At 48.2% G+C, this 26943-nt stretch overlaps 1 protein-coding gene across 1 annotated transcript in view; it reads left to right on the forward strand.

Annotated features, from left to right (window-relative positions):
* The window catches only part of RBM18 (RNA binding motif protein 18), a 41944-nt gene that overhangs the window by 6869 nt on the left and 8132 nt on the right, over positions 1–26943 (forward strand). Inside the window, exons 2-5 of the mRNA XM_075324098.1 lie at positions 20650–20764; positions 20905–21031; positions 25343–25429; positions 25913–25998. Of these exons, the coding sequence (XP_075180213.1) occupies positions 20652–20764; positions 20905–21031; positions 25343–25429; positions 25913–25998 (413 nt within the window). The 5' untranslated portion in view covers positions 20650–20651. The remainder of the gene's footprint in view (positions 1–20649; positions 20765–20904; positions 21032–25342; positions 25430–25912; positions 25999–26943) is intronic.

Genomic DNA, 26943 nt, shown 5'->3' on the forward strand with positions numbered 1-26943 from the left:
CGAAAAATCCTTTATTTGAAATAAAAGGCAAAAAAAAACCCTCTTTCACCACTTTATTAATCCCCAAATACACCTCCAGGTGCACTATAATCCACATGATGTCCCACAACACTTTCAGCTCTGCTACATCGGTAGCTGACAGGAGCAGCCGTAGAACACCGTGACTCCTGTAAGCTCCACAGAGCAACTGAAGTGAGTCGCGCTGTCAGCGGTGATGTCACTCAGGTAGTGCCTGTGTGTGTGCGGTGATGATCGGCGCGTGTGTGCGGTGATGATGGGGGCGGTAGTGCTTGCGTGTGTGCGGTTATGATGGGTGTGGTAGTGTTTGTGTGTGTGTGCGGTGATGATGGGCGCAGTAGTGCTTGCGTTTGTGTGGTGATGATGGGTGCGGTAGTGCCGGTGTGTGCGGTGATGATGGATGCGGTAGTGCCGGTGTGTGCGGTGATGATGGGTGCGGTAGTGCCGGTGTGTGCGGTGACGATGGGGGTGGTAATGCCGGTGTGTGCGGTGATGATGGGGGCGGTAGTGCCGGTGTGTGCGGTGATGATGGGGGCGGTAGTGCCGGTGTGTGCGGTGATGATGGGGATGGTAGTGCCGGTGTGTGCGGTGATGATGGGGGCGGTAGTGTCGGGGTGTGTGCGGTAATGATCGGCGCGGTAGTGCTTGCGTGTGTGCGGTGATGATGGGAGCGGTAGTGCTTGCGTGTGTACGGTGATGATGGGGGCGGTAGTGCTTGTGTGTGTGCGTTTATGATGGGTGCGGTAGCGCTTGTGTGTGTGCGGTGATGATGGGCGCAGTAGTGCTTGTGTGTGTGCGGTGATGATGGGCGCGGGTAGTGCCAGTGTGTGCGGTGATGATGGGGGCGGTAGTGCCGGTGTGTGCGGTGATGATGGGGGCGGTAGTGCCGGTGTGTGCGGTGATGATGGGGGCGGTAGTGCCGGTGTGTGCGGTGATGATGGGGGCGGTAGTGCCGGTGTGTGCGGTGATGATGGGGGCGGTAGTGCCGGTGTGTGCGGTGATGATGGGGGCGGTAGTGCCGGTGTGTGCGGTGATGATGGGGGCGGTAGTGCCGGTGTGTGCGGTGATGATGGGGGCGGTAGTGCCGGTGTGTGCGGTGATGATGGGGGCGGTAGTGCCGGTGTGTGCGGTGATGATGGGGGCGGTAGTGCCGGTGTGTGCGGTGATGATGGGGCGGTAGTGCTGGGGTGTGTGCGGTGATGATGGGGGCGGTAGTGTCGGGGTGTGTGCGGTTATGATGGGTTTGGTAGTGCTGGGGTGTGTGCGGTGATGATGGGGCGGTAGTGTCGGGGTGTGTGCGGTGATGATGGGTGCGGTACGTGTCGGGGTGTATGCGGTGATGATGGGGCGGTAGTGTCGGGGTGTGTGCGGTGATGATGGGGGCGGTAGTGTCGGGGTGTGTGCGGTGATGATGGGGCGGTAGTGTCGGGGTGTGTGCGGTGATGATGGGGGCAGTAGTGTCGGGGTGTGTGCGGTGATGATGGGGGCAGTAGTGTCGGGGTGTGTGCGGTGATGATGGGGGCAGTAGTGTCGGGGTGTGTGCGGTGATGATGGGGGCGGTAGTGTCGGGGGTGTATGCGGTGATGATGGAGGCGGTAGTGTCGGGGTGTGTGCAGTGATGATGGGGCGGTAGTGTCGGGGTGTGTGCGGTGATGATGGGTGCGGTAGTGTCGGGGTGTGTGCGGTGATGATGGGTGCGGTAGTGTCGAGGTGTGTGCGGTGATGATGGGGCGGTAGTGCTGGGGTGTGTGCGGTGATGATGGGGCGGTAGTGTCGGGGTGTGTGCGGTGATGATGGGGCGGTAGTGTCGGGGTTTGTGCAGTGATGATGGGGCGGTAGTGTCGGGGTGTGTGCGGTGATGATGGGGCGGTAGTGTCGGGGTGTGTGCGGTGATGATGGGGCGGTAGTGTCGGGGTGTGTGCGGTGATGATGGGTGCGGTAGTGTCGAGGTGTGTGCAGTGATGATGGGGCGGTAGTGCTGGGGTGTGTGCGGTGATGATGGGGCGGTAGTGTCGGGGTGTGTGCGGTGATGATGGGGCGGTAGTGTCGGGGTGTGTGCGGTGATGATGGGGTCGGTAGTGTCGGGGTGTGTGCGGTGATGATGGGTGCGGTAGTGTCGGGGTGTGTGCGGTGATGATGGGTGCGGTAGTGTCGAGGTGTGTGCGGTGATGATGGGGCGGTAGTGCTGGGGTGTGTGCGGTGATGATGGGGCGGTAGTGCTGGGGTGTGTGCGGTGATGATGGGGCGGTAGTGCTGGGGTGTGTGCGGTGATGATGGGGCGGTAGTGTCGGGGTGTGTGCGGTGATGATGGGGCGGTAGTGTCGGGGTGTGTGCGGTGATGATGGGGCGGTAGTGTCGGGGTGTGTGCGGTGATGATGGGGCGGTAGTGTCGGGGTGTGTGCGGTGATGATGGGGCGGTAGTGTCGGGGTGTGTGCGGTGATGATGGGGCGGTAGTGTCGGGGTGTGTGCGGTGATGATGGGGCGGTAGTGTCGGGGTGTGTGCGGTGATGATGGGGCGGTAGTGTCGGGGTGTGTGCGGTGATGATGGGGCGGTAGTGTCGGGGTGTGTGCGGTGATGATGGGGCGGTAGTGTCGGGGTGTGTGCGGTGATGATGGGGCGGTAGTGTCGGGGTGTGTGCGGTGATGATGGGGCGGTAGTGTCGGGGTGTGTGCGGTGATGATGGGGCGGTAGTGTCGGGGTGTGTGCGGTGATGATGGGGCGGTAGTGTCGGGGTGTGTGCGGTGATGATGGGGCGGTAGTGTCGGGGTGTGTGCGGTGATGATGGGGCGGTAGTGTCGGGGTGTGTGCGGTGATGATGGGGGCGGTAGTGTCGGGGTGTGTGCGGTGATGATGGGGCGGTAGTGTCGGGGTGTGTGCGGTGATGATGGGGCGGTAGTGTCGGGGTGTGTGCGGTGATGATGGGGCGGTAGTGTCGGGGTGTGTGCGGTGATGATGGGGCGGTAGTGTCGGGGTGTGTGCGGTGATGATGGGGCGGTAGTGTCGGGGTGTGTGCGGTGATGATGGGGCGGTAGTGTCGGGGTGTGTGCGGTGATGATGGGGCGGCAGTGTCGGGGTGTGTGCGGTGATGATGGGGCGGCAGTGTCGGGGTGTGTGCGGTGATGATGGGGCGGTAGTGTCGGGGTGTGTGCGGTGATGATGGGGCGGTAGTGTCGGGGTGTGTGCGGTGATGATAAGAGCTCTCTCTCTCCCTCTTCCTTTGGCATGAAAAAGAAAAAAAAAAGGATCCGTTGCATCAGGCAGAAACCAGATGTGTGAAAGTAGCCTAAAGGGGGCTTTACACGCTGCGACATCGCTATTGCGGAGTCGTTGGGGTCACGGATTTGGTGACGCACATCCGGCCGCATTAGCAATGTTGCTGCGTGTGACACCGATGACCGATTTTGCATCGTTGCAAAAACGTGCAAAATCGCTCATCGGTGACATGGGGGTCCATTCTCAAATATCGTTACTGCAGCAGTAACGATGTAGTTTGTCGCTCCTGCGGCAGCACACATCGCTCTGTGTGACACCGCAGGAACGAGGAAGCTCCCCTTACCTGCCTCCCGGCCGCTATGCAGAAGGAAAGAGGTGGGCGGGATTTTCCGGCCACTCATCTCCGCCCCTCCGCTTCTATTGGGCGGCCACTCAGTGACGTCGCTGTGACGCCGCACGGACCGCCCCCTTAGAAAGGAGGCGGTTCGCCGGTCACAGCGACGTCGCCGTGCAGGTAAGTATGTGTGACGGGTCTGCGCGATGTTGTGCGGCACGGGCAGCAATTTGCCCGTGTCGCACAACAGATGATGGCGGGTACCCACACTAGCGATATCGGGACCGATATCGCAGCGTGTAAAGTAGCCTTTAGGCTATGTGCCCACGGGACTATCTGGATTTTCTAGATAAATCCGCAGGCTTTAGCAAGTACAGACCATGTTATCCTATGGGACATGGGGATGTCTTGCAGCCGCACATAACTGCAAGTCAATTATTCCTGCGGAAATCCAGACCCTCAGCTATGGAGATAGAGGCCGGGACTTCCGCAGGTAAGTCGCACAAATGTCCGCAGGTTTACCGCAGATATTTCACTGGAATCCTGCAGCTATGGATAGCTGCGGATTCCGGCAAGCAGCTGCAGGAAACCTGCGGACATACCTGCGGATATATCCGGGGGTACAGAGTCCTGTGGGCATATAATATACCCTTATAGATACTTTGTTTTTTTTTAAACATTGAGTTAAGTGAATAACATCACACAGGGCTGGTTGTAGTCACACAGATGTGAAGGCTACTCGGTTGGACAGGCATAGGAGACCTGACAGGCTCCCTTTAATCCTAACTAGTGATGAGCGAATGCTAAATATTGGGGTTCAGGTTATTCGTTCTGAATACCTAGTAATATTTCAGTATTCATCACGAATAACGAGTCTAATGCAAGTCAATGGAGACCCTGAGGATTTTTCTGGGAAATCTTCGGTTCCCCATTGACTTGCATTAGATTTGTTATTCGTGATGAATACTGAAATAGTACTAGGTATTTAGTACGAATAACCTGAATATTTACTATTCGCTCATCTCTAATCCTGGTCAATTCACCAACTCCATTTGCTAAAATGCAGCCCCAACCTTGTAGGATCCTCCACGCACTTCACTGTTCCTGCAGAGTCTCATTATTCCGCCCCTCTTCAGCCCTTCAGTGAACAAACTATCTTTACACCCAACAATTTCACATTTTGACTCCTCAGTCCAGAGAACCTTCTGCCATATTTCTCCGTCCTAGTCCCTTTGTTTTCCTGAAAAGTTGAGTCTCTTCACCTGGTTTCCATCTGGAAACTATGGTTGTTTGGCTGGAATTCTTCCATGAAGACCACTTCTGGCCAAAGTTTTCCGAACAGTAGATGGGTGTAGCCGAATCCCACTAGTTGCTCCCAGTTCTGGGGTGATGGCACTGCTGGTCATCTTCCAACTTTGCAGGGAAGTAAATATGATGTGTCCTTCATCTGCTGCACTAAGTTTCCTTGGCTGAACATCACATCTACAGTCTTCTATGTTGCCCATTTCTTGGTGTCCTCGATGTTTGGACCATCCCTCATGAGATTCTTCAAAAGCCGTCCAAATGTTTTTAAAAGAATTGATGCTGTTTTCATGGCCAAGCACGATCACCCAAATTTGGGATTGTTAATTGATAAAAAAAAAAAAAAAAACTGTTAATACTACTCATCCTTAGGGCTCATTCACATGACCGTTCCGTTTGTCCTGGTCAGCTCCTGTGTTTTTGCGGACCTACGGAAAGGACCATATTTTCAATGTCTTTTGTGTAGGATCGGATGGCACACGGAAGATCTTCTATATGCATCCGATCCTACAAAAAAACACATCGGATGCCGTATGTCTGTTCCGCTATTATGGAACATGTCCTATTCTGTTCCGTAATAACGGACTGTGACTCAATACAAGTCAGTGGGCCCGCAAAATCCCCGGAAGCCGCACGGAAGCACTTCCATGTGACCTCCGTCGGGTGCCTGTGCAGTCTGTTCCGCTCCAGCCCCATGGCTGCTCGCACAGCAGTGTGTCAGTGTCTACTCATACAGCAGTGTCAGCAGCTTCTCACACTGCAGTGTGTGCAGCCGCCGGGATGACTAGCGCTGCTGTCAGGAGGTTAGAAGAGGTCATTACCTGCTTTGGCGATCTCCTGCTCTCCTGATGTCAGCGCTGTTGTGTCGCCCTGGGCAAGCCAGGGGACACAGGTCACACACCACCACACCCTACATCCCAGTTAGGAACACCACAGCTAACCAGAAATCCTTGTTGTCTTCCTCCAGAGGCTGATGATTCACACCAGGGGGTGGGCCAGGCGGTTGGCTCCGCCCACCAAGGAGGACACAGCTCTGGAGGCGGGAGAAACCAGGCAGTTGAAGTCTAGCTAAGGGCTAGAGAGGAGTCAGCTCAGGGACGAGCTTGAGTAAACAACTAAGTGAAAGTAGTGAAAGTAGAAAAGTGGAGGAGGAGGAAAGCAAGTGAGGTGACAAGAAGGAAGGAAAGCCTGAAGGGTCCAGCTTTGTGTAGGGCCAGGTCAGCAAGGTCAGCAACGGCGGTGACTGTCTGGAGGGGGACCGTTTGGAAGTTCCTGGAAGGACCCCGTTGGCTGTGTGCCCTGCGGTCTGGAGCAGTGTTCCGAAGGACATTCAGCACCAGGGCAGGGGCCTCTCGGACCCCGGCAAGGCTTGGAGTCGCCACAATTTGCCGAATCCGTCAGTGAAGGGGACGTAGATCCCCCAACAACCAAGTCCCGATTGAAGGCAACAGCCCAGCCAGTATAGAAGAGACACCGCCACCGCCAAGGCACCTGTTTCTTAGGGCCAGCGCCTGCGGGCAAAGAGTAGAGCTCCCCCGGTCCAGCTTGAAGCCGGGGAGCGGGTTACCGGTGGGGACCCATCGCAATCAACAAGTACACCAAGGTGCAAGGAAAAGGGACATCACCGTCACCTACTGGGAGAGCAAGTGCAGCCGTCCGTGGGACCGTCTATCCAGCCGTTTGGTTTACCGTAAAAAACTGTGTCACGTCTCAGGCTGAGTGAGTACCACAGTGCCGCAAGGCACAGCGATGCCCCCGCGTCCCTGCGCCCACCAGGCCCTGCACCTCCATCTCCATCACCGGGCCCCGGGATCACCAACCCCTACCCACGGAGGGGCAACACAACACCTGGCTGCTCCGCATCACCATCCCCGGGAGCCCCGTATAGAGCAGCGGTGGTGAAATCACCACAACCGTGGGTGGCGTCACGGACAATAATCATCCCCACACCCAACAAACCCCCTTTCACTCACGGGCGAGAAACCCCCGGGATCCGGCCCACCGCTCGAGCCACCAATGAGCAGCAGCCGCCGGACCCGAGCAGAAGGGGTGAGCGTAGTGTGCTGACACCCTCCTCCCCGCCCGCGACACTGTCACTGCCTTCTATGCCCGCCGCGTTCTCACATCAGGTCTCGCGGGTGGCCCAAGACTGTCACTAGCGGTGACGTCACATGCTCCTGCGATTCTTCTCTGAGAAAGCGGTGGGCATAGAAGTCAGTGACAGCGTTGACGTCAGAAGAGCAGGAGATCTTCACAGCAGGTAATGATCGCATCTAACCTCCTGACAGCAGCGCTCGTCATCCCCTGCAGTGACCTGGCCTGACCTCATGATGTTAGCTCAGGTCACTGCATTGCTCTCCCAGCCAATGGGGAATGTTCTGTTCTGTTCTTCATTGACTGGGACAGTGACTATGGTATGGATCGTCGTGGGACCCCCTTATTGGATTACGCCGGACCTGTATTTGATTGTTCTTTTCAATAAATTGGTAAAAGAGGGAATGTTTTGGGGAGTGTTTTTTTTCAAATAAAACTTTTTTTGTTGTCTTTTTTTTTTTTATTACTGACTGGGTTGGTGATATAGGGTATCTGATAGACGCATGACATCACTAACCCCAGGGCCTGATGCCAGGTGACATTACACATCTGGCATTAACCCATATATTACCCCGTTTGCCACCGCACCAGGGCAACGGGATGAGCTGGGGCGAAGCGCCAGGATTGGCATGTTTAATGGATGTGCCACTTCTGGGATGGCTGTAGCCTGCTATTTTTAGGCTGGGGAGTGTCCAATAACAGTGGACCTCCCTAGTCTGAGAATACCAGACCACAGCTGTCCACTTTACCTTGGCTGGTGATCCAATTTGGGGGGGGACCCCGTGTTTTAAATTATTTATTTAATTTAAAATAACAGCGTGGGGTGCCCTCTGTTTTGGATTACCAGCCAATGTGAAGCTGTCAGCTGTGGTCTGCAGGCGTCTGCTTTACCCTAGCTGGCTACAAAAGATAGGGGGGGGGGGCCTCAGGTCATTTTTTTTTAATTATTTATTTTTTGGCTAAATACAAGGCTAAGCACCCCTTAGTGCCACATGAAAGTCACAAAAGGGTGCCATCTTAGAATATGCGGGGGGTGGGACATTACATATGTCTTTCTCATCTATTATCTATCTATCTATCTATCCCTCTATTCATTTATTCATCCCTCGATCTCTCTGTCTCTATATCTATCTATCCATCTCTATATCTATCTATTCATCTATTTATCTTTCTTGCTGCTTCCTTTTTTTTGCGGTCAACAAAAAAAGGAAGGCATATGGATGACACACGGACCGTATACGGAACGGAATGGATGTCACACGGATGCCCACACGGATACATCCGTGAAAAAAACTGACCATTTTTTGCGGCCCGCAAAAACATAACGGTCATGTGAATGTAGCCTTACTTTGCAGCAGTTTTTCTACCTTTGCCGCTAGCACAGAGCTGTATATAATTACTGATTGTGTGTTTTCTTCTCTGCTGTGTGATGACATTCATGCTGTCATACCGGCCGTCAGCCTCTGTACACATTGGACTGATTTCAGATCTTATCAGAAGCAGGATCTGGTTAGTGAAATCTGCTGTAGTGCTGGCTCTGCGACCGGTGGGGGTCTGACCTGTAGGACCCATCCTGATTGAGCTCTGCTTATGTGTTATGGACTATCTCAGCATAGCGTGTGGCGCTGTCACTGGTAATGGTGAATTTGGCTAGCCGCAGTTCTCCATGCAGTTGGCTAGTAGCACCGCTGCGCAGGGAGCACTTAGAACGAGACTCTTTTACGTCCCTTAATTATGGAAATTACGGTGGTCTTGGATGTCAGACCCCCACATATCCTCAAGTGCTTGTATATTGTAGTAAGAGGCCGTCTATGACACATTCTGTGAGGACTCCAAAAACTTATTGCTCATTATATTCTGATCTTGAGGCCATGTTCTCCTCTTTCTCCGCCATCTCGCTCCCCTCCATACCGTCCACTGAAGATGTCGCTGCGGAAATAGTAACCTAAACTGTCAACTGAAAGGGGGCTTTTTTTCCCCCCAAATTATTAAAGGGAACCTCTCTCTAGATTCATGGTGAAGAACCACACATAATATGTATCAGAGCCCGACTATGTGATTGAGGCCAGGTATATTCTCGAAAATGCTTCAGCATGTTACAGGAAACATAGTTTCTGACTAAAGTTTGACTAGTCTGCCGCTGTCCCGGCCGGTTTCTCCCTTTGATTGACAGGTCTCTCCCGCGTAGAGACTTGTCAATCACTTGGAGCAGGCAGGGAGACGCTGACCAGGCGACGTGTGACTAGTCTGCCGCTGTCCCGGCCGGTTTCTCCCTTTGATTGACAGGTCTCTCCCGCGTAGAGACTTGTCAATCACTTGGAGCAGGCAGGGAGACGCTGACCAGGCAACGTGTGACTAGTCTGCCGCTGTCCCGGCCGGTTTCTCCCTTTGATTGACAGGTCTCTCCCGCGTAGAGACTTGTCAATCACTTGGAGCAGGCAGGGAGACGCTGACCAGGCGACGTGTGACTAGTCTGCCGCTGTCCCGGCCGGTTTCTCCCTTTGATTGACAGGTCTCTCCCGCGTAGAGACTTGTCAATCACTTGGAGCAGGCAGGGAGACGCTGACCAGGCGACGTGTGACTAGTCAGGCGTCTCCCTGTAGTGCCATGTACTATGTTTTCTCCTCACTACCCCAGCCTGTTATTTGCGCAACATGAATCAAGTGACCAAATCCATTTTAAGGGGTTGTCCACTACCTAGACAGCCCCTTCTTAGATATAGTAGTTCCCCTAGTAAATTAAAAATCACATATACTCACCTACCTTATCAACTTTCTATTGCGAGAGGTCCTTCCCAATCCCTGGTTGGGGGCTTCGGATCCCAGGAACCGAACTCTACAGATTGCCGTCTTGAATAATAATATTTGTTCACCTATATAGCGCTATTATTTCCATACATCAGCATAAAGCATAGATGCATTCATTGTCTATGGGACTACAGGAGAATGCTGAGGACAGCACTAAGCTATTTCGGGCAGTCTCATGGATCAGTGTTTTCCAAAGTCTAGTCATTAAAACCCCCAACAGTTTTCCCGGCCCGTCTCTTGATTACCTGACTTGGCGCAATAATGATGTCGCACCAAGGTAGCCAATCAAAAGAGGAGACGTAGATGGTCCCCAGGGCTCCCATCCAGCGTCAGTGGACTACTCAGTACGTCTAATAGATTTGCTCATCTCTGAATCATAGTATAACTCCAAAATCAATCGCTCCATTGCACGAAAGTGTTAAGCTAAGGAGTGACAGGTATATCCCATGGTCATTTGCTCGCTTTGAAAGAAAAGGAGATAATCCAGCACTGCAAAAAAAGTCAATTAAAACAAAGTGTTCATCGGTAGATAAAACCTCTGACGTGTTTCATAACAATTGTGCCTTACTATAAGGACTTCAATTGGTTTAAAACGTGTCAGAGGTAGTGATTAGCGGGCACTGCCATGCTCGGGTGCTCAGTATTCGTAACTAGTTATTAGCGGGTACTACCATGCTTCGGTGCTCGGTACTCGTAACTAGTTATTAGCGGGCACTACCATGCTCGGGTGCTCGGTACTCGTAACTAGTTATTAGCGGGCACTACCGTGCTCGGTACTCGTAACTAGTTATTAGCGGGTACTACCATGCTTCAGTGCTCGGTACTCGTAACTAGTGATGAGCGAGCACTACCATGCTCGGGTGCTCAGTACTGGTAACTAGTGATGAGCGGGCACTACCATGCTCAGGTGCTCAGTACTCGTAACTAGTGATGAGCGGGCACTACCATGCTCGGGTGCTCAGTACTTGTAACTAGTGATGAGCAGGCACTACCATGCTCAGGTGCTCAGTACTCGTAACTAGTGATGAGCGGGCACTACCATGCTCAGGTGCTCAGTACTCGTAACTAGTGATGAGCGGGCACTACCATGCTCGGGTGCTCAGTACTTGTAACTAGTGATGAGCAGGCACTACCATGCTCGGGTGCTCGGTACTCGTAACTAGTGATGAGCGAGCACTACCATGATCAGGTGCTCAGTACTTGTAACTAGTGATGAGCAGGCACTACCATGCTCGGGTGCTCAGTACTCGTAACTAGTGATGAGCGGGCACTACCATGCTCGGGTGCTCAGTACTTGTAACTAGTGATGAGCGAGCACTACCATGCTCAGGTGCTCGGTACTCGTAACTAGTGATGAGCGGGCACTACCATGCTCGGGTGCTCAGTACTCGTAACTAGTGATGAGCGGGCACTACCATGCTCAGGTGCTCTGTACTCGTAACTAGTGATGAGCGAGCACTACCATGCTCAGTACTCGTAACTAGTGATGAGCGAGCACTACCATGCTCAGTACTCGTTACTAGTGATGAGCGGGCACTACCATGCTCAGTACTCGTTACTAGTGATGAGCGAGCACTACCATGCTCAGTACTCGTTACTAGTGATGAGTGGGCACTACCATGCTCGGGTGCTCAGTACTCGTAACTAGTGATGAGTGGGCACTACCATGCTCGGGTGCTCTGTACTCGTAACCAGCAGTCAAACGACTTGAGTACCAAGCATAATGAAAGTCATTGGGGGACTCGAGCATTTTTCCTGAAGATCTTCCAAATTGACTTTCATTATACTCTGGTACTCAAATCGCACCCATCTGAACATTCAACTGCTTGTTTCCAGTACTAAGCACCAGAGCATGGTAGTGCGCACTCAGATTAAGATCAATCTAAAAGTTCTTATTAGATGATACCTTACACCTACTCTAATTGTCCACGCTCTGGTGATGATGATGATGGCACTAAGAAAACACGCCCCACATTTGACGGACATGCACTAGGGTTAGGAGGTTTTGGATTAGGACATGTTTCCAGATGGTTGTCACCTACAGTACAGACCAAAGGTTTGGACACACCTTCTCATTCAAAGAGTTTTCTTTATTTTCCTGACTCTAAAAATTGTATATTCACATTGAAGGCATCAAAACTATGAATTAAAACATGTGGAATGAAATACTTAATAAAAAGTGTGAAACAACTGAAAATATGTCTTATATTCTAGGTTCTTCAAAGTAGCCACCTTTTGCTTTGATTACTGCTTTGTACACTCTTGGCATTCCCTTGATGAGCTTCAAGAGGTAGTCACCGGAAATGGTTTTCCAACAGTCTTGAAGGAGTTCCCAGAGATGCTTAGCCCTGTTGCCTTCACTCTGCGGTCCAGCTCACCCCAAACCATCTCGATTGGGTTCAGGTCTGGTGACTGTGGAGGCCAGGTCATCTGGCGTAGCACCCCATCACTCTCCTTCTTAGTCAAATAGCCCTTACACAGCTTGGAGGTGTGTTTGGGGTCAGTCCTGTTGAAAAATAAATGATGGTCCAACTAAATGCAAACCGGATGGAATAGCCCGCCACTGCCAGATGCTGTGATAGCCATGCTGGTTCTGTATACCTTCAATTTTGAATAAATCCCCAACAGTGTCACCAGCAAAGCACCCCCACACCATCACACCTCCTTCATGCTTCACGGTGGGAACCAGCCATGTAGAGTCCATCCATTCACCTTTTCTACAAAGACACGGTGGTTGGATCCAAAGATCTCAAATTTGGACTCATCAGACCATAGCACAGATTTCCACTGGTCTAATGTCCATTCCTTGTGTTCTTTAGCCCAAACAAGTCTCTTCTGCTTGTTGCCTGTCCTTAGCAGTGGTTTCCTAGCAGCTATTTTACCGTGAAGTTCTGCTGCACAAAGTCTCCTCTTAACAGTTCTTCTAGAGATGAGAAGGTGTGTCCAAACTTTTGGTCTGAACTGTATCTATAAAATTGGTTTTCAAGATCAGATCAGTGGGGGTCTCGCACTCAGTACCTTCACCCCAACTGATCAGTTGTTATGAGTTTCAGCAGAAGCAGGATGTAAAATAATGCACAGCGCGGAACAGCACAGCACCACCACTTGTCTAGTGGCTGATGCCGGGTACTGCAGATCAGCTTCTATTCACATAAAAGGAATATGTTGTCAGAAGATATCCTCTGGTTTTCCATCAGGTTTTTGTATTACATGTATATTTTAAAATTCTGGGCAATGTTTTTCTTGTAGTTTTCTTTCACATCACAATCTTTATTTAAAAAGAAGAAACAAACCCCTTATCTTGTCATTTTCACACTGGCCACTAGGGATTTGAGTTGTTTTTTTTTTTTTATAACTTCCAGTCCTTTTTCCGTATGATAGTTCTGCAGATATACATTACACTTGTGTGTCTTTGTCCTGATGATACCTACGCAGATATACATTGCACTTGTGTGTCTTTGTCCTGATGATACCTCCGTAGATATACATTCTCTCTTCTTTCTCTGTCCTGGAGATGCCTCTGCAGATAAATATTGCTCTTGTGTGTCTGTGTCCTGATGATGCTACAGATCTACATTACACTTGTTTGTCTGGCTCCTGATGATACCTCTGCAGACATGTATGCATTGCACTTGTGTGTCTGATGACACCTCCACAGCTATCCATTGCACGTGTGCACCTATATACTGATGTTTCCTTCACAGATATAGCTGTCTTTTTCCTGTCCTGATGATACATCCGCAAATGTACATTACACTTGTGTGTCTGTGTCCTGCTGATACCTCCGCAAATATACATGCTCTCGTGTCTTTGTCCTGATGATACCTCCACAGATATACATTGCACATGTGTGCCTGTATACTGATGATACCTCGGCACATATACATTACACTTGTTCGTCTGTATCGTGATGATACCTCTGCAGATACTCATGCTCTCTTGTGTCTTTGTCCTAATGATGCCTACACAGCTACACATGCACTTGTGTATCTGTGTCCTGATCATGTCTCTGCAGAAACATATTGCATGTCTTGTGTCCTGATGATACTGCCGAGGATATACATTGCACATGTGAGCCTATATACTGATGATTCCTCCACAGATATACATTGCACATGTGAGCCTATATACTGATGATTCCTCCACAGATATACATTGCACATGTGAGCCTGTATACTGATGATTCCTCCACAGATATACATTGCACGTGTGAGCCTATATACTGATGATTCCTCCACAGATATACATTGCACATGTGAGCCTGTATACTGATGATTCCTCCACAGATATACATTACACATGTGAGCCTGTATACTGATGATTCCTCCACAGATATACATTGCACATGTGAGCCTATATACTGATGATTCCTCCACAGATATACATTGCACATGTGAGCCTGTATACTGATGATTCCTCCACAGATATACATTGCACATGTGTGCCTGTATACTGATGATTCCTCCACAGATACACATTGCACATGTGAGCCTGTATACTGATGATTCCTCCACAGATATACATTGCACATGTGAGCCTGTATACTGATGATTCCTCCACAGATATACATTGCACATGTGAGCCTGTATACTGATGATTCCTCCACAGATATACATTGCACATGTGAGACTGTATACTGATGATTCCTCCACAGATACACATTGCACATGTGAGACTGTATACTGATGATTCCTCCACAGATATACATTGCACATGTGAGCCTATATACTGATGATTCCTCCACAGATATACATTGCACATGTGAGCCTGTATACTGATGATTCCTCCACAGATATACATTGCACGTGTGAGCCTGTATACTGATGATTCCTCCACAGATATACATTGCACATGTGAGCCTGTATACTGATGATTCCTCCACAGATATACATTGCACATGTGAGACTGTATACTGATGATTCCTCCACAGATACACATTGCACATGTGAGACTGTATACTGATGATACCTCCACAGATATACATTGCACATGTGAGCCTGTATACTGATGATTCCTCCACAGATATACATTGCACATGTGTGCCTGTATACTGATGATTCCTCCACAGATACACATTGCACATGTGAGACTGTATACTGATGATACCTCCACAGATATACATTGCACATGTGAGCCTGTATACTGATGATTCCTCCACAGATATACATTGCACATGTGAGCCTGTATACTGATGATTCCTCCACAGATATACATTGCACATGTGAGCCTGTATACTGATGATTCCTCCACAGATATACATTGCACATGTGAGCCTGTATACTGATGATTCCTCCACAGATATACATTGCACATGTGAGACTGTATACTGATGATTCCTCCACAGATATACATTGCACATGTGAGCCTGTATACTGATGATTCCTCCACAGATATACATTGCACATGTGAGACTGTATACTGATGATTCCTCCACAGATATACATTGCACATGTGAGCCTGTATACTGATGATTCCTCCACAGATATACATTGCACATGTGAGCCTGTATACTGATGATTCCTCCACAGATATACATTGCACATGTGAGCCTGTATACTGATGATACCTCCACAGATATACATTGCACATGTGAGCCTGTATACTGATGATTCCTCCACAGATATACATTGCACATGTGAGCCTGTATACTGATGATTCCTCCACAGATATACATTGCACATGTGAGCCTGTATACTGATGATACCTCCACAGATATACATTGCACATGTGAGCCTGTATACTGATGATTCCTCCACAGATATACATTGCACATGTGAGCCTGTATACTGATGATTCCTCCACAGATACACATTGCACATGTGAGCCTGTATACTGATGATTCCTCCACAGATATACATTGCACATGTGAGCCTGTATACTGATGATTCCTCCACAGATATACATTGCACATGTGAGCCTGTATACTGATGATTCCTCCACAGATATACATTGCACATGTGAGCCTGTATACTGATGATTCCTCCACAGATATACATTGCACATGTGAGCCTGTATACTGATGATTCCTCCACAGATCTACATTGCACATGTGAGACTGTATACTGATGATTCCTCCACAGATACACATTGCACATGTGAGACTGTATACTGATGATACCTCCACAGATATACATTGCACATGTGAGCCTGTATACTGATGATTCCTCCACAGATATACATTGCACATGTGAGCCTATATACTGATGATACCTCCACAGATATACATTGCACATGTGAGCCTGTATACTGATGATTCCTCCACAGATATACATTGCACATGTGAGCCTGTATACAGATGATTCCTCCACAGATACACATTGCACATGTGAGCCTATATACTGATGATTCCTCCACAGATACACATTGCACATGTGAGCCTATATACTGATGATTCCTCCACAGATATACATTGCACATGTGAGACTGTATACTGATGATTCCTCCACAGATATACATTGCACATGTGAGCCTGTATACTGATGATACCTCCACAGATATACATTGCACATGTGAGCCTGTATACTGATGATACCTCCACAGATATACATTGCACATGTGAGCCTGTATACTGATGATTCCTCCACAGATATACATTGCACATGTGAGCCTGTATACTGATGATTCCTCCACAGATATACATTGCACATGTGAGACTGTATACTGATGATTCCTCCACAGATATACATTGCACATGTGAGCCTGTATACTGATGATTCCTCCACAGATATACATTGCACATGTGAGACTGTATACTGATGATTCCTCCACAGATATACATTGCACATGTGAGCCTGTATACTGATGATTCCTCCACAGATATACATTGCACATGTGAGACTGTATACTGATGATTCCTCCACAGATATACATTGCACATGTGAGCCTGTATACTGATGATTCCTCCACAGATATACATTGCACATGTGAGCCTGTATACTGATGATACCTCCACAGATATACATTGCACATGTGAGCCTGTATACTGATGATTCCTCCACAGATATACATTGCACATGTGAGCCTGTATACTGATGATTCCTCCACAGATATACATTGCACATGTGAGCCTGTATACTGATGATACCTCCACAGATATACATTGCACATGTGAGCCTGTATACTGATGATTCCTCCACAGATATACATTGCACATGTGAGCCTGTATACTGATGATTCCTCCACAGATACACATTGCACATGTGAGCCTGTATACTGATGATTCCTCCACAGATATACATTGCACATGTGAGCCTGTATACTGATGATTCCTCCACAGATATACATTGCACATGTGAGCCTGTATACTGATGATTCCTCCACAGATATACATTGCACATGTGAGCCTGTATACTGATGATTCCTCCACAGATATACATTGCACATGTGAGCCTGTATACTGATGATTCCTCCACAGATCTACATTGCACATGTGAGACTGTATACTGATGATTCCTCCACAGATACACATTGCACATGTGAGACTGTATACTGATGATACCTCCACAGATATACATTGCACATGTGAGCCTGTATACTGATGATTCCTCCACAGATATACATTGCACATGTGAGCCTATATACTGATGATACCTCCACAGATATACATTGCACATGTGAGCCTGTATACTGATGATTCCTCCACAGATATACATTGCACATGTGAGCCTGTATACAGATGATTCCTCCACAGATACACATTGCACATGTGAGCCTATATACTGATGATTCCTCCACAGATACACATTGCACATGTGAGCCTATATACTGATGATTCCTCCACAGATATACATTGCACATGTGAGACTGTATACTGATGATTCCTCCACAGATATACATTGCACATGTGAGCCTGTATACTGATGATACCTCCACAGATATACATTGCACATGTGAGCCTGTATACTGATGATACCTCCACAGATATACATTGCACATGTGAGCCTGTATACTGATGATTCCTCCACAGATATACATTGCACATGTGAGCCTGTATACTGATGATTCCTCCACAGATATACATTGCACATGTGAGACTGTATACTGATGATTCCTCCACAGATATACATTGCACATGTGAGCCTGTATACTGATGATTCCTCCACAGATATACATTGCACATGTGAGACTGTATACTGATGATTCCTCCACAGATATACATTGCACATGTGAGCCTGTATACTGATGATTCCTCCACAGATATACATTGCACATGTGAGACTGTATACTGATGATTCCTCCACAGATATACATTGCACATGTGAGCCTGTATACTGATGATTCCTCCACAGATATACATTGCACATGTGAGCCTGTATACTGATGATTCCTCCACAGATATACATTGCACATGTGAGCCTGTATACTGATGATTCCTCCACAGATATACATTGCACATGTGAGCCTGTATACTGATGATTCCTCCACAGATATACATTGCACGTGTGAGCCTGTATACTGATGATTCCTCCACAGATATACATTGCACGTGTGAGCCTGTATACTGATGATTCCTCCACAGATCTACATTGCACATGTGAGACTGTATACTGATGATTCCTCCACAGATATACATTGCACGTGTGAGCCTGTATACTGATGATTCCTCCACAGATATACATTGCTGTCTTTTTTCTGTGTCCTGATGATACCTCGGCAGATATACATTACACTTTTGTGTCTGGGTCCTGATGATACCTCGGCAGATATACATTACTCTTGGGTTTCGGGAGTTTCTTGGATTGATTGGAGCTGAATGCTTAGTGTCACCGGCTGATACTTGGCTGTGATTCCCGTTCTGTCTTGTAGGAATCCTAGATAATCTAAGAGTGAGATTCGCAGGAAGACACTGATCCACACCAGACCAAAATATGCTTATATCACCCAAAAAAGTAATGTAACTTGGCTGGTGATCTGTGCCCTGAACCTGCGGAGGAGGCCATGTTAGCTGTGTATGATTGCGTCTGCAGCTCCTTTCCATATCATGAAACTCCCCACAGACGGCCATGGATCTCTCCCCGATCTGTCATCAGACGTCTTAACGAAGACATCATCACATAAGGCGATTCTAATTACTTGTTATAAAGGGAAGGACATACACCATACTCTGCTGCCGGGGCGAGGATACACGGCCCTGAGCACTGGGGGAGGGGAAGACACTGTTGTGACTAAATGATAGGGATACTGTGATACTGAAGGGAAGTGGCACTGTTGTGACTACTAGAGAAAGCGATCACTGCAATAAGACACTGATGAGACCACTAGAGAGAAGTCACCAGCTTTCATTCCTAAGGGAAAGTGGTTATGACGGTGATTACGAGGGAAAGGGGGCGCTGCTGGGCCTGCCGGGGGGCCAGAACACTAATGTCATAGCTGTGACTACAAGGGAAAGGGAGCTCTGCTGGGACTACAAGGGAAAGGGGGCGCTGCTGTGACTACAAGTGAAAGGGGTCGCTGCTGTGACTACAAGGGAAAGGGGTCGCTGCTGTGACTACAAGAGAAAGGGAGCGCTGCTGTGACTACAAGGGAAAGGGAGCGCTGCTGTGACTACAAGGGAAAGGGGGCGCTGCTGTGACTACAAGGGAAAGGGAGCGCTGCTGTGACTACAAGGGAAAGGGGGTGCTGCTGTGACTACAAGGGAAAGGGGGCGCTGCTGTGACTACAAGGGAAAGGGGACGCTGCTGTGACTACAAGGGAAAGGGGGCGCTGCTGTGACTACAAGGGAAAGGGGGCGCTGCTGTGATTACAAGGGAAAGGGGGCGCTGCTGTGACTACAAGGGAAAGGGGGCGCTGCTGTGACTACAAGGGAAAGGGGGCGCTGCTGTGACTACAAGGGAAAGGGGGCGCTGCTGTGACTACAAGGGAAAGGGGGCGCTGCTGTGACTACAAGGGAAAGGGGGCGCTGTTGTGACTACAAGAGAAATGGGGCGCTGCTGTGACTACAAGAGAAAGGGGGCGCTGCTGTGACTACAAGAGAAAGGGGGCGCTGCTGTGACTACAAGAGAAAGGGGGTGCTGCTGTGACTACAAGAGAAAGGGGGTGCTGCTGTGACTACAAGAGAAAGGGGGTGCTGCTGTGACTACAAGAGAAAGGGGGCGCTGCTGTGACTACAACGGAAAGGGGGTGCTGCTGTGACTACAAGGGAAAGGGGGCAACGCCGTGGCTACAAGGTAAAGGGGGCGCTGCTGTGACTACAAGAGAAATGGGGCGCTGCTGTGACTACAATGGAAAGGGTGCGCTGCTGTGACTACAAGGGAAAGGGGGTGCTGCTGTGACTACAAGAGAAAGGGGGCAACACCATGGCTACAAGGTAAAGGGGGCGCTGCTGTGACTACAACGGAAATGGGGCGCTGCTGTGACTACAAGGGAAATGGGGCAACGCCGTGGCTACAAGGGAAAGGGGGCGCTGCTGTGACTACAAGGGAAAGGGAGTTTTCCCATTCACTAACAGCAAGGAGATACTGTGATAAGGGGTGTAGGACGTTTAATATCAGTGTTGTCTGTACAATCTCGTAACGCCAGACAATGCAGTTACTAGCGCAGGGCTCCGGTCTCTGAGGCTGAGCTTTGTCTCTGAGGGTCTCTCATCTGTCGGAGCCCCTGTGTAACTGCTGTGGTCTTCTGTCTGTAGATGTATGAAAGGGGTAACTGAAAATAGAAGTAGATTAAAGGGCTATCCCCATGAGGACACCGGTCCGATTCTGCTGGTAGTCAGGGCTGAATCCTCAGCTGTCAGCTACTAGGGCAGGGCTGGGCAGGCACACAGATCAACGAAAAGCACAATCGTGCCGGGTGTCATCAGATTTATAGAAAGGGGTCAAAAAAACCATTCTGTGACCAGTTCTTGTCTCTACTAATAACCATCCTACACTTCTGCTTCTAGTGATGGAGGAAGAATTAAAATCCCTGCCCCTGGAGAACGCATCGATCCTGTCTGAGGGCTCGCTACAGGATGGACATCGGCTGTGGATCGGGAACCTGGACCCTAAAATCACAGAGTAAGTGCTATAAGGAAACTACTGCATCCTTGCACTCGTTTGGGGTTTTTTTAACTCTTATTTATATTTAAAAAAATATTTTTATTTTATTTATTTTTATTTTTTTATGTTTTTTACATTGTTATGTTCCCTTCATTCAGGTACCATCTATTAAAACTACTACAGAAATTTGGCAAAGTGAAGCAATTTGATTTCCTTTTTCACAAATCTGGACCGTTAGAAGGACAACCCCGGGGCTACTGTTTTGTGAATTTTGAGACCAAACTGGTAAGTTTCATGGTTACATAGCCTTTAAGGTTGAAGGTAGACTTAAGTCCATCGAGTTCAACCCATAGCCTAACATGTCGATCCAGAAGAAGGCAAAAACCCCACGGGGCAGATATGAAGCTCCATATTAGAGGAAAAATTCCTTCCCAACTCCACTCGGCAAAAATTTTATCATGGATGTTCCCTATTCACACTTTGAAAAATACAATGGCTTCTGAAAACGTTAAATCAGCTCCTGCAAAATGGATTGTTCCGATGCTCATGGGGCAATGCAGATGCTAATTATTTTTTAGATTGCCCCATTTTCATTCCAGGGAGCATGTCAGGTCTAGAAACACTATTTGCCTTCAGATAGAGGTAGGTTAATCTGCTTGTAAATAGCATTGAAAATCCTGCCTTACTGGAGCAGCAGCTACAGGGAGAAAATAAAATTTTATTCTCCCTGTAGCCGCTTGCTTTTAGTCATTGGGGCATTGCAGGGGGCTGTTACTATCACTGTACAGTGTACACGGCCTTAATCACTACCCCGGCATCTTGATTGACTGCCAGCTCTGCACACACACGCTGGAGCACTTGCTGTGCAGTGAGAAGCACCTGTAACCGCTCCTTGCACCACCCCGATGACTAGAAGCGAGCAAGAAACTTAATTTTCTTACTAAGATAGACACTCAGGATTTTAATACCTAGTATCCTAACATTAACAATATCCTAACAAGTATTTAACACCTAGTATCTGTGCACGGCCCCCTTACACAGACTTCTTAGGGAAGTGCAGGTTACTGGTCGGGTTCTGCCACCAGGATAAAAAAAAAAAAAAGTTGAAAGGAAGCAAAATGGAGATTAAAACAGGACAGTTCTACTTACCGAGTCTTCACACGGCTGTCACTCTGCTTCCGGGTCCGCTGATTAGCTCTCATGCATATTCACTGCTTATCCTCTGTGATAGCATCTGTGATTGGTTGCAGTCAAACTGCCGGCGTCTGTAATTGGTTGTGAAGTGTAGAAATAAATAATTGGGAAAATGGCGTTGGGTACCCCGTATTTTGATACCCAGAGCAGATAAAGCTGACGGCCACAGGCTACGCTTTACCTGGTTTATCCTGATTGCACTAGTGCAGTGGCAATCAGGTTAATATAAGGGGTTAATGACAGCTGTGAATTGTCAAAAAATCACAGCTGTCATCAAGCCGAAAATTAGGAATGTGGAGGGTCTATGAGACCCATCATTATTAACCCTGTAAGTCAAAAGAAATAAACACAAAATCCATTAGTTAAAAAAAAAAAACCTCTTTCTCCAATTTATTAACCCCCAAAACACCCCTGCAAGTCCGTTGTAATCCACACAAAGTAACACGATGATCCCGGTCTGCTTCATCCTGCAGTCACATTAGAAAACGTGACCACGAACTGCGGCGTCAGGGACACACTGATAGCGCTACAACTATGAGATCGATGACGTGAGTGAGTTCACCTGACGGTCACAGCTGGGGTTCCCACGGTATCTCAGCTGTGACCTCAGGTGAACTGACCTTTCTTGCATTGTTTTTTCACCCATTGAAAGCAATGTGAAAGTGACAAAATGCTGCAAAAAACACAGCAATTAGGTTGTGTTGCATCTTTGACTGCAGTTTTGTGAATAAAACAAACTTTATTAAACGTGCTGTAAACAAAACATACAAGTATACCACACACACACAAAAAATGGCGCAAAACATGCATTGGGCTACAGAAAAAAAAATTTTGCAAAATGCTGTGTACAAACATAGCCTGAAAAAAAATCTGTAGTATTTTTTTTTTGCTGAAGATTTATGGAAGGACAATCCATCGCATGTTACAGTAGCAGCCGCATGGATAAAATTTTACCATATGTCACCCATATAGGCCATATAAAAAATCTGCAGCATAAATTGACCTGCGGTGTGGATCTGCAAGGACAGGTCATGTTCTGCGGCTCTTCACTGTGGATTATTTGCAGGGCAGGGGAAAAATCTGCAGCAAATCCAGGGCATTTCCACAATAAAACCACACAATTTGGTGCAGATTTTGCTTTTGCCGATTTATCAGTATCCTTGAGATTTCTTCTGTACACGGTCCTCCTGCAACCATAGTCCTTATGCAACGGATACCGCTACCATAGTGAGGATATTCAGCTCCGGATAGCTCATTAGTTCCAGACAACGGATACCACGAACGTAGCACGTGTATCCAGCTCCAATCTCTATAGTCCATTCATGGGCTCCAGGACCTGGCCGCAACAACAGATCTTCCCCCTCCACCAACTCCCTGACCAAACTTGGCTTAATGATCTCACTCTTCTGGGATCAATCACCTGGATGGGCAGAAGTGTTCACACCCACCCGCTTAAAGGGAACCTGTCACTGTTTTTTTGGCGTATAAGCTGCGGCCTCCACCACCGGGCTCTTATATACGGCATTCTAACATGCTGTATATAAGAGCCCATCCCGGGGGTATAACATAAAAAACACTTTATAATACTAACCTAATGGTCGCTCAGTGGGCCTAATGGGCGTCTCCGTTCTCCGGTGCCGGCGCCTCCTCTTTCGGCCATCTTCGTCCTTCTTCTGAAGCCTGTGTGCATGACGCTTCAACGTCATACACACTCGCCGATCCTGTGCAGGCGGACTACAATACTTTGATCTGCCCTGCTCAGGACCTGAATGCCGGCAAGTGTGGATGACGTCGGATGTGTCATGCACCGCAGGTAGAGAAGAAGGAGCACAAAGAAGGACAAGAGCCGGCGCCGGACAACGGAGATGTCCATTAGGACCACCGCACGACCGTTAGGTGAGTATGATAAAGTGTTTTTTATGTTCTCACAGCGGCCTGGGCTCTTATATACAGCATGTTAGAATACTGTATATATGAGCCCGGTGGTGGTGGCCGCAGCTTATACGCCAAAAAAGTGGTGACAGGGTCCCTTTAAACATCTTCTACAGTATGCAGAAGGTTCCAGAGGCATGTCATGGGTGTGTCACGTGTGACAGACAAGTCATTTGGTTTCTGGCCATAGAAGGTCACAGTGTTTGTCTGCGCAGAATGCTCCATGACTTTCCATTGTTCTTGCTGTCAGTATTCATTGGTATAGGTAGCTTTCCTGCTGGATTCATCTCTCCCCCTTTTGGACCCAGCAGGAGATCCTCACCCCTCCACCTCACAGCACCCTGACCTAACATGTGGCTTATTGTTTTCCCTCTCTTGGGATCAACCCACTTGATGGGCAGAAGTTCTCACTCCCATAAACATGTTCTACGTGTTGGTCAAAGTATGCAGAAGGTTCCAGAAGCCCAGTCTGAAAAGTTGTGTGTTGGGGAAGCCCCCTGACGAAACGAACAAAGCCGCACAACTCCCCACCAGATGCAGGACAATGAATCCTACTGTAGGCCTGATGATATTATAGTCCATGGAGACAGGCTGGGCTTGATATTCTGTTATGCGGACAACAATGGCTTAATGGGGGCCCCTGAGACACCTTGTCAAGAGCATCGTATACTGAGAGGAAGCAAATCTCTACTCAAACAGAACAATAAAATCAACATAATCAGCGCTCCATGCTGGAGAAAGTCCGCTCTACTCTACCGCCATTGTTCTACTAGCTCCTCACAACCTGGAGATCCCCCCCTTCCCTAGTTCAGAAAGGGTTTTGTCTGGGGTTTTTTCAACCTTGTAATACCATTATGATCAAGGGGGGGTCCAACCTTTGTGGATCAAATGCCAAGGGACCCAGTGTAACAGAATCAGGCCCCCGCTATTCAGTACTCTGTCACCCCTCCTAGCCGTATGCTATACCTTCTTATGGTGGGAAATCTACCGTTAGGCAAAACGTTACCTTATCTGTATTTACCAATGTAATAATCCTCAGTGTAATCCTCACTCCCGGCATTTTTCGGGAAAAAAAAGTACATATATTGAAATTAAATATCCTATGTCAACCTGGCCGTATAGTTTGTCCATTCGGTTACTTCTAATACAGAAAAAACTTAGAGGGGTTCCGGGGTCACATCATCAGACCCTGCCATCATCTCTCCTTCTCCACATTGCAGGCATAGACTTCTCATAGCGGCCGTGATCATACCCCGGCTGTTTAGCTTTTTACATGGCAGCTCCAGATTATCGGGCTGGCACGGTGACATACAGCCTCAGCTGTCATTACAGACATGGACTGAGATGCAGAAAGCCGCCATATTTGCTCCCCGGATGTAAACCTATGTACTTACAGAAGAAACCTGATACAAAGTCTCTCGTAATCAGCCTGAAATAGAATGTGATTTTTTTTTTTTCTTTTTTTAACAGGAAGCCGAAAAGGCGATTCAGTGCCTCAATGGGAAAATGGCCCTGTCAAAGAAATTGGTTGTGAGATGGGCACATGCACAAATTAAGGTAAGATCCTTAACTATACCTGATACTAATCTTTTAATCACCATTGCGTTGGCCTCTTAGGATATGATACGACAGGCTACATGTCACTTAAATTCTGCAGATAGTGTCACGCCATCTTACCTTGTCACCCATTCAACTTCCCAGAGGAGCATTGCATGGCCTATCAGTCTCCTTACAAGTCTCCTTACACTCGCTTGAACCTTAGGCTCCTTAGTATATAGTTTGTATAACTATAACCTCTATGTGCCCCTAAAGGATTTTCCTCCCCATCTGCAGACATGTAAGGCCGACCCGCTGTGCATAGAGGGACAGTGAAGTATCTCGAGCCCCCAATATGGGGGTCCTGGGTCAGCCTCCCACCTATCTCACATTAGGCGCCTCTCCTAAGCTCCTAAAACCCTTTTAAAGCGACATTGTGACCCTAATCATTGTGAGTTCTGCAAACCTGGTTAATTCTGACCCATTTCTCTCCATCTTTTCCAGAGATACGATAATTATAAAAGTGAAAAAGTTCTGCCCATCAGTTTGGAGCCGTCATCAAGCACAGAACCAACTCAGTCCACTCTAAGGTAAGTAAAAAGAAAAAAAAAAAAGTCCAATTCGGGACCGGACTTGACTCCGGATGGCGAACCCCATAAAAGTTTTAGAGACCCAACCTTGTGTTATAAAATTATATTAGTAAGGGGTAGGGGACTGGAAAAGGAAGCAAAATTTGGATTCAAGCAGGACAATTATACTTACTGAGTTTCTGTGCAGCTGTCATACTGCTTCCGGGTCCACTCATTAAACCTTATGAGTATTACCTGCTTCCCCCACTCACTCTCTGTGACAGCGTTTGTGACTGGTTAGAGTCAGACTGCCGGGGTGCTGGCGTCTGTGATTGGTTGCACTCACATTGGTTGTCTAGGTCCCCAAAGTGGAGTGTAAAAAAATAATTGGAAAAAATGGCGTGCGGCCTCTCGTATTTTCCGACCCAGCGCAAATAAAGAAGACAGCTGGGGGCTGGTATTCACAGGCTTGGGAGTCTCATGGTTATTGGGACCTCCCTAGTCTTAAAATAGCAGCCCTCAACCACCCCAGAATTGGCGCATCCATTAGCTACGCCAATTCTGGCACTTTACCCGGGTCATCCCGATTGCCTTGGAGTGGTGGCAATTGGGGTAATATATGGGGTTAATGACAGCTTTCATCAAGCCTGAGGTTAGTAATGTGGTCTATAAAATCCCCTCCCCCACATTACTAATTGTGTAAGTAAAAAGAAATAAGCACAGAGAAAAATCCTTCTTTCTCCAACTTATTAACCCCCAAAACACATCTGCAGGTCCGACGTAATCCACAGACACGATGTTTCACAACAATCCTGGCTCTGTTACATTCTGAGATTGCAGTGTGCGGTCACATTAGAAAATGCGATCGAGCACTGCGGTGTTAGAGACTCACTGATGGTTCTGCAGCTGTGAAAGCAGCCACATCAGTGAGTTCACAAGAGGTCACAGCTGTCGGTTCCCACAGTA

This window comes from Anomaloglossus baeobatrachus, chromosome 9 (assembly GCF_048569485.1).
Source record: "Anomaloglossus baeobatrachus isolate aAnoBae1 chromosome 9, aAnoBae1.hap1, whole genome shotgun sequence".
Classification (NCBI taxonomy): domain Eukaryota; kingdom Metazoa; phylum Chordata; class Amphibia; order Anura; family Aromobatidae; genus Anomaloglossus; species Anomaloglossus baeobatrachus.